A 9,150-nucleotide genomic window follows, 5' to 3' on the forward strand; every position below is an offset into this window, starting at 1 on the left:
TCGAGCCCTGCACTTGTTAATGCTGATGGTGAGGAATTACAGTTGCAACGTCTCATAATGTTCCTCAAACGGAGTAGTGTATCACTGAGAAACTACATTGCTCAAGTCATCCTTGCGATGGAATAACTAGTTCTTCCAATGTTTCATCATCGGACTCAGTCTCGGATTGATATGGTAAAATCTACGTCATTGGTACTGTCTTTACAGTGTGTATACAATCTTTGAGCTTTAGGAAGCCTCCGGAGCTGAAATTCAGTTATGGTAATTAGGGCTGGGTACCGAGTTCAGTACTTTTTAGGTACCGACGGAATTGCCTCGATACTACCGAGTATCGAAACATGTCTTGTTTTTCGGTACCTAAGTGGTTAATCTCGTCAACGTCAGTGAAACAATAAGCATGCAGCATGATTGGCTGTGGCGGAAAAACACTAGTTTAAAACACGTGAGGCTGTGTGTGTGTGTGTGTGTGTGTGTGTGTGTGTGTGTGTGTGTGTGTGTGTGTGTAAGCGTCCCAACCCAGATAGATAGAAAAATATGTGGAAATGATCCAAAGTGTACCTATGTGCCAGACTCGATGCCAGAAGCACGCGATGCAATATTTTCGACAAGATAATTGCTGCCAAGACCGGTAACACGGTAAATCTGATAAGGCAAAGCGCACAGAATACACTAGTAATGGTGTGTTCACACCGAACGCGAATAGAGCGTCAAATACGCGTCTATCGCGTCTAGTTACGCTTGAATCTTCCGCTCGAGTTCAAATTTTTCAACTTGCGCGGAAGACGTTCGCGGCAAACGTGTCACCCAATTCGCGTCATCCGGACGCCCGGCGCGAATGATGCGTCTATTCGCGTCTTTGCATTGACTTTGTATGTAATCTACTCGGTGTGAACAGTGAACACACCATTAGTAAACACTTGTTCATTAATAAACAATTAAAATATCTCCTTGCTATTGTTTCCCGACACATCCATAATCATTAGGCTACTTTTGCCAGTGCTTTGCGGCAAGCTTCATGTATGCTGAGCGCGAGGCATATATCCCGCTCCCCAGGAGCCTATATTTAATTCACATTTATTTGTATAGCATTTTTCACAATACATATCGTTTCAAAGCAGCTTTACAGACTTTAAATCAATTTTACAGAAAATGCATGTGTATAAATTACAATTTAGAGTGATCTGTTATCAGGTGACAGTGTAATGCATTTCAATTAATTTTCATTCAGTTTCATTGTTAAACAATGCATTAAATTAAGGCAGAAACAATGAGCTCATTGAAGTAAAGAATACATGTTGTTAAATGATTAGGAAACATAGAAAACTTTAGCATTGGTGCTTTTTTACACACTCAAAATATGAGTGTAAAAAAGTCAACAAACTGAAAAAATAAAATTATATTGTTAAACCTGGTTACATAAAATTGGTATCGGAAAAAGTATCGTTCAGGAACCGGTATCGAAGTCAAGGTATCGGTATCGAACATTTTGTTACGATACCCAGCCCTAATGGTAATGGGTGTTTTGTTTTCCAAACACGCTGTAACCTGTAGACCAATCACAACAGACTGAACCATCTGGCCAATAAGAGCAGAATAGACTTGCGGAAAGTAGGGATTTAGAGAGACCAAATCCTCGGACGAATCATTGAAAAATGTGGTGATGTGCAATGTATATTATGAGAAAATGAAAGTGTTTTTTGACCTTTGATGCATGTAAACCTGTTGTAGGAGACCTCTAAAACAGAGAACAAAATTGTCACTTCCTGATAAGCTGGCGCTAAATATCACTAAGAAAAGCAGGAGAAGCCACTGTATATAAAAATGTTCCATATTTAATAAGTTACTTAGAGTGCACAAAACACAATAAACGCATTATCTTGTTTTCGGAGGCAGATTTCGGAATGCAGTCGTGTAAAACAGTTCTGGAAGTTAATTTTACCGAACCACGGACGACAAACGTCCAAAACAGCATTTCAGATGCTGTGCAGAAAGATCAGTCTCCTGGTTGGTACAGTTATGTTGTCCCTTCGTGTAAAGTCACATGATGATTTTTTTTTTTTTTATGCGCATCGAGTAATTTGTTCAGTAAATGTGTTTCCATCGTAGTTTATGCACATATTTTCTTATCAGATAAAAAATGTATCTGAATCAAATGAGCATAAAGTTTAATGCGCATTTTTAGAATTTATGCCAATCTTGCCATTTAAAACCTGTGGATGGAAACATTTACAGTGCATCAATCTGGGTTGTACAGAAAGGGTGTCATCACAACTTTTCCCACAGGGATGAGAGATTCATCAATCTAGAGGAAGGTGTTATGAGACCAAAACATTTTAGTCCTCAAGACTAATTTGGCAGACCTAATGCACAAGGCAAAAGAGGGTTACAACTTTTTATAGGTCCAAGAAGTTTCCCCAAAGCATAGTGCTAAATAAAAGTATAAAGGACTCTGTTAAAGGGGACATTTTTCTTCTGAAGAGCACATAGTCTATATGTGTGTGTGTATATGTATGTATATATATATATATATATAGTGTCCATATATACAGTATATGCTTTATTTTATTATTATTATTTTATATACGCTTCCTTCCAGTCTAAACAAAGGCTGGAGGGTCTAAACAATCTAAACAAACACCAACCATCACAGACTACGAGTTTGATCAAAGCTGGAAGAATAATTCAAATAAAGTGAGATAAAGAGATAAAGAAAAATACGTGTTTGAAGAGCCACATTTGGAATAACCCAAATAACTGAACACTTTAGATCCTCAGGCCTCCCTCCTCAAAACACTGAGGAACAATTTGACATATTTCATAACACAACCCTTTTATCTTTGTGATTTAAATGTATTGTTTGTTTGTTTTTCTGTTTGAATGTCTTCACTATGTACTGTAGCTTCCTCTACTGAGCTGTTTGCCTCACTGTCTTTGACACTTGTAATTCTGGTAATTAAAAATCCAGACATTTGCCTTTAAATATGTGACTTTAAATATGTGACTGTCCCTGTGTTCCCCAAGCACCCTCTTCCCCATCTCACTCCATCCAAAAATATCTGAAAAATAGGCCACCTTCTCATTCATTTTAGTGCCTTTCTCTTTAGAGTGCTTGATTCTGATTGGTAGCATTTCGATAATTAGTGGCCGATGTACGTTATCACTTAGTAATCTTTCTGCAAATAACTTTTTATTTGATGATCAATATAAACATCTGAAGTATTTCCCAGCAGTCCAAAAAATATTTGGGTTGGTCGAAAACCCCCCGAGTATATTAATATACAGTATATTATTATGAACTATACACAACTGTTCAAAAGATTGACGTCAGTAAAAAAAACAAAAAAACATTAAAGGATGCATTGAAATGTCTTGACAGTAAAGACATTTACAATGTTACAAAATATGTCCATTTCAGATAAATACTGTTCTTCCTGGAGGGGGAATCTGGTGTGGGGGATATATTTTACGCAGCACAACTGTTTTCAACATATTATAATAAGAAATGTTTCTTGAGCACTAAATCGGCATATTAGGATAATTTCTGAAGGATCATAATGACTCTGAAGACTTGAGTTAATGCAGGCTGTTGAAAATTCAGCTTTACTATCACAGGAATAAATAGCATTTTACAATATTTTCAAATACAGTTATATTTCAGAATATTACAGTTTTTATTGTATTTTTGACCATATAAATGCAGCCTTGATGTGAATAAGAGAGTTTCAAAAAACAAAAAAATCTACCGACCACAAACAGTGGATGTTTTTCCTGCAGCGCTTTAGGGTGGGACATGAATTGACATGGCCGTCTCCCATGAGGCCGAGAGTCGGGTAAACACATCAGTCTTTTGTGCCAGTCCCTCAGTTACTCACACAAGCGTCCTCAAGAGTTTTATTAGAACTGTTTGGTCAGCACACACACATACACGTTCCCAATAGACTTCCCATAATTAACACAGCAGAACTGCACAGCCCCGTTCTGAGCTCTTTAATTAAACCGTAAATGGTTTCAGAGGATGAGTGGATAGGAAAAAAGACCAGAGCATCAGACAAGGTGTGCGTTTGTGCATGTGTGGTTAGTGTCTCCCGTTGTTCCATTGTCTGTGTGGAGATTATGAAATTCAGATTTGCATTTAGAAACTGAGCTGAACAGATTGAACGTGTGTGTGTATTTGAGAGAGAGATTAATTAAAATGAGAAGTGAAAAACAGATAGAGTGTTGATGTTTTGTTTTTAAAGAGCCACTCCCAACACCTGAGAATACAAATGTTTGTGTGTTCCTTTACAGCATTAATGAGAAGGCTGCCAGGCAGGTGCTGGCAATAAACCTTAGTTGTGATTATGTCAGCAGTAGCGTGTGTGTGTGTATGCGTGGTTTTTGAAGTGCTGTCTGAACATTCTGGACCTGCTGATTTAGCTACTGGAACATTTGATTTTGACCAGGAGTAAATGAAAGATGTGTATGCCTTATGTTCATGTTTGTGTTTGCCTTGTTTAAGAGTCTCTGAAGTGTGTGTGTGTGTGTGTGTGTGTGATGCTTTTGTCAGGGCTGAGCTTTGATTGCTCTCTTTGAGGTCCAAGTCGGTCCATTTCCCTTCAATGCAGCAGTTCCAGGAAGAAGACAGATGAAGGCTGGAAAAAGAGATGTATGGAGAGGGATGAGACAAGCGTGCGATAGAGAGAAATACAGCTGAGGGAAAGGGATTGTGTTGGGAGGGTAATGAAATATCAGAAGCAATGAATTGGTGGAAGGTGTTCGGAGTAAATGAATGAGGAGGACAAGATTGAAGAGAGGTGAAAGGACAGAATGAGGATGGAGAAAGGCATTTGATAGATTATATGGGTGTTTTTTAGGGGCACTTTCGACTACTTAAACATGTTTGAAAATGTTTCATCTTTGTTAAAATAAATGTTTTTTACATGGCCTAAAAGATCTGATCTTGGCCTTTAAACCTCCAAGTAGATTTGTATTTTGTGTTTTAAGCTGAAAATAAATCTGTTCCTCATATAAAGCAATCATGTTTCTGCAGAAGACTTAGATTAAACCACCTGATTAATATGGATTATTTTTTATTATTTATGTCTTTAAAACATTTTTGAAGCTTGAACATTTTGTTTGAATGTACTTTCAATGGAACTGAAATTTCCCAGGTTTCATTAAATATATCTTAATTTGTGTTCGATGTAAATGTCAGATTTTGAGTGAATTATCTGAACTGTCGTGATTTTCTCATTTAAAATCATCCCATGGTCCCCCTAAATTAAGCATCGCCCTTATTTCTGTAGAAGTGAGGGCACATGAGGGAGCATAGTGATTTTGTTTTCTCCTTTTTTGTATTTTTGTTTTCTCTCATGCCTTCATCCCAGGGCCAAATACGATGTCTCGTCAAACCAGACACTTGATGAGAGAGAAAGTCTACCTGCAGCATAATAATAATCATTATAAACATTCATATACTGTATTACAAATGATCTCCCACACACTAGAATACAAAATTCTAGAATACTTCAACTCACAAGTGTGATTGATTGATTATTTTACTTATTTCTTTCTGTCTTGTCCACCTGTCTCTGTCTGTCACAGATTTATTGTTAGAAAATGTTGTACAACATAGAATTTTCAAAGAAATATGAATTACTGTATTTCAGACCCCTAGCAAGTTTTTTTTTTATTTCCCTTGTATTTGGATTGTATTTGTCCTTTTTCATATTCAACAGCTCCCCACCACTATAATAAAATCATACACCATAGTTTTCTCACAAAGGCGTACTTTTCATACAGCGCCTCCATATATGACTCAACCTGAAATGCCATTATAGCGCATTCAGAAGTACAACACATGAATACACATATATGTTGTAGTGTCTCTTTCTTATAGAAGCAACTATTTCTTCCTTAAACAAACAAACATGTCTATATGTTTATCCTATAGCTGTAGTAAAAACTGAAAATGAAACGTAGTTGCCAGAGTATCTAATGCTAGGCTCTTCCACAGAGTGGAAATTTGCTCATAGTAAAGTATGATCGAGAGAGACTGTTGCTGGAATTAGATGTGTCCAGACTTCATACTCAGTGATTAGCCTGTTTGCTAACAGTATGGGGGTTATGATTAGCCACTGACATGCTTTCTGTGTCTGTATTTGCTTTTATCCCTGTCACTCTCCGTGGCCTTGGCTTAGCAGGTGTCCGGTTGAGATAGGGAAACGAAAGAAAAAAGAAATAGAACTATAGGGCTTATAAATGGTAGTCTGTTTTAAATACTGCTAATAAACAGCAGAAGAAAGACAGAAAAAGAGTGAAATGAAATTAGTTCATGGCTGAAAAGTTGGTTTGTCCACATAAAAAAAAAAAAGGAATGATTCGAGTGGGAGTGGATGGGAGTGAGGAAAGGGAGATATGAGTGAGATCAGAGAGGGAAGGAGATGGTAAAGATGCAAAGGAGGTCTTCAAAGTGAAGCTGGAGAGAGCAGGATAGATTATGCCGTTTGATTCATGCAGTTTGGTTAAATGCACATTGATTGCTCTGGCCATAACGAGGTCCCTGCTGAAAATACACATTAATGAATGACTCTGACAGGCCAGTACTGCTAATGAGTAGGGGGTTGGGTGGTGGGAGTCTGCATTTAGGTCTTTTACACTGTTCTGTATTTCCCACTGTGTGGTGGAACCCATTTTACTTAATAACTTCAACTAACCATATCACCAAAAACAACAGATTGCTTCAGTTGTCAATAAATAAATAAAAAGTTAATTGGCATGAAGTGCTGCATGAAAATGGGTGGATTCTTCAACCAAAAATGCATTTACTCACCCTCATGTCATTCCAAACCTGTATGGCTTTCTTTCTTTTGTGGAACATGAAGATATTTTAAAGAATGATGGTAACCATCATGATTTGGTGAACATTGACAATAAAATATCAAATTATAAGAAATTAAAACGGCTTTGGAATGACATGAAGGTGAGTAAACAATGACATTAATTTAAATTTTTGGGTGAATGCCGGGTGTAATGGGGCAATAAACCCTACATTTGAAGATGTTGACCTTGTACTCCGCAAACAAAATCAAAAACAAAATGACCAAACCTTAGCAGTCGTGTGCAGATAAATTGTCTTCAAATAAATACATAAATGTTTTTATTAGAGGGCCGCAGAATAACTCGGACTCATTTATCTCTGAAAGGGAAAGCATGCTGAGACACAGTAAAAAGCTTTTAACGCTTTTCATTTGTTAAAAAAGGTTATTATTTGTAGCTTCAATGTGGCTATGGCAGCATGTGCAAGATTTGCACTTCTTTTTTTTCTCCAAATGTTTCTGTGCACTGACTGTGCTGTCTTACTCAATATTAATGAAAATGTTTTGATAATAATAATTATTATTATTACTGTTGCATATTCATATGATTATATGAATTACTATATATTAATATTGTATACATTTTAATATTATAAAATATCATTCATATTATTGTTGTTGATTTTTGTTGTTATTTTATTTTGTTGTTAACTATTATTTTAATTATTATTAACTGTTTTTCTACCTTTGTCCTGCCACACTTTTCATTTCTGTTTTCTTTGTTTTTCAGCTTGCCGTTCTGACGGAACTCACCCATTCTCATGGCAATGAGAGGTCCGGTCTGTCGAATCCTGCCCCTCCAGGAACAGGAAGTATTTATCACAGCGAGAACTTCCAGTTAAAGCTTTCTCCACCACCACTGGTGGAAGAGTAGATGACTCCGCCCACTGTTACAAACCTTAATAAAGCACTACCATGTCTGTACAGAACTCATGTTTGTGATTTTATGTTTTAACAAACTAGCAAATGCTTCGCAATGACACCACACTTTTCCAGTTATTGCAGTGTCAAATCAGATGATATAAATTAATTGACACCTGTAATATACTAAAGTAAATCTGTTGGTATTTGCTAGAATCCATGATACCATGTATCTGAACAAGATGTCCAGGACCTCCAGCAAAAAAATAGACCCACAACATTAAAGATCCAGCAGTATATTAACCGTGGACATGGGGTTCTTTTTATCCCTGTTTGTTTGCACCAAACCCATCTGGTGGGTTTGCTGCCAAAAAGCTTTTTTTGTTGTAGTTTGTTTCATCTGTCCATAGTCAGGTCCCTTTTGAAGTTCAAGCCGTGTCTGACAACTAAAAGTGCTGCAGTTTGTTTTTGGAGGAGCGAGGAGGATTTTTCTTGAAACTGTTCCAAACAACATGTGGGGATGTAGGGGTTGTTTGACAAAACTTTGTAGGCTTTCTGACCCCAAGAATCAACTAAACTCTGCAATTCTTCCTCTGGGATCCTTGAAGAGTCTTTGGCCACTCAAACTTTCCGCCTCACCGTCCATTAAGACAATATAGACACACGTCCTCTTGCTGGCAGATTCGTAACATCTTTAGTTGATTGGAACTTCTTAAAGGGGTCATATAATGGTACATGCACTTTTACAAGTTGATTGTACTGAAATGTGTTGGCAGTGCCTGTACACAAACATCATAAAATGATAAAAATCCATCCAGTGGTTTTGTTTTAATCTCCTTATATGTTTTCCCCTGTCTCAAATCAAGCCGTTGGACCGTGTGACGTCACACGGTCGGACGCCCCTCCCGCGATTGTTGATTGACAGCCGGGTTTCAACACAGACCCGCCCTCGCTCGTGAGCCAGCTGTCAATCATAGTCCGCGCGGACTGGCGCGGTCATTGTTGATATGCTGGAGCACTGTCTATGAGCAGAATGGCGTCTAAGCGATTGTGGTGTTCTGTTCTTGGGTGTAATAACGAACACAGCAGTCATTTTAATGTTCCTAAATCCGAACCGCTGAAGACGCAGTGGTTGAGTTTGTTTTCGAAGGGAATATTCCCCACGAGCAACGTCAATGCTCTCATATTTGCGCGAATCATTTCACACACCAGACTGCTTATAAACGAGGAGGGTCAGTATAAAGCTGGTTTTGCTAAGAAGCTGCTCCTGGACCTGTACCAGCTATTCGTGTTCCTGCTGAACCTCCAAAATAACTGAAGTGAGTGTAACGTTTTATTAATCTTTAATATTTATATTAATCTTTGCAAATCGCTAGATGCACGCTTCACAATGAATGCGTCTAAGGTTTACACTCAGGGTACATTACGGCAT

The 9,150-nt window shown here is 37.7% G+C and overlaps 1 protein-coding gene across 1 annotated transcript in view; it reads left to right on the forward strand.

Moving 5' to 3' along the window:
- The window catches only part of vps8 (VPS8 subunit of CORVET complex), a 163,294-nt gene extending 155,508 nt beyond the window's left edge, over positions 1-7,786 (forward strand). Inside the window, exon 45 of the mRNA XM_056254327.1 lies at positions 7,588-7,786. Within this exon, the coding sequence (XP_056110302.1) occupies positions 7,588-7,731 (144 nt within the window). The 3' untranslated portion in view covers positions 7,732-7,786. The remainder of the gene's footprint in view (positions 1-7,587) is intronic.
- Positions 7,787-9,150: the final 1,364 nt, after the last annotated feature.

Source organism: Rhinichthys klamathensis, unplaced genomic scaffold (assembly GCF_029890125.1).
Source record: "Rhinichthys klamathensis goyatoka isolate OS25496 unplaced genomic scaffold, OSU_Roscu_1.1 h1tg000111l_1, whole genome shotgun sequence".
In the NCBI taxonomy this organism is placed as follows: domain Eukaryota; kingdom Metazoa; phylum Chordata; class Actinopteri; order Cypriniformes; family Leuciscidae; genus Rhinichthys; species Rhinichthys klamathensis.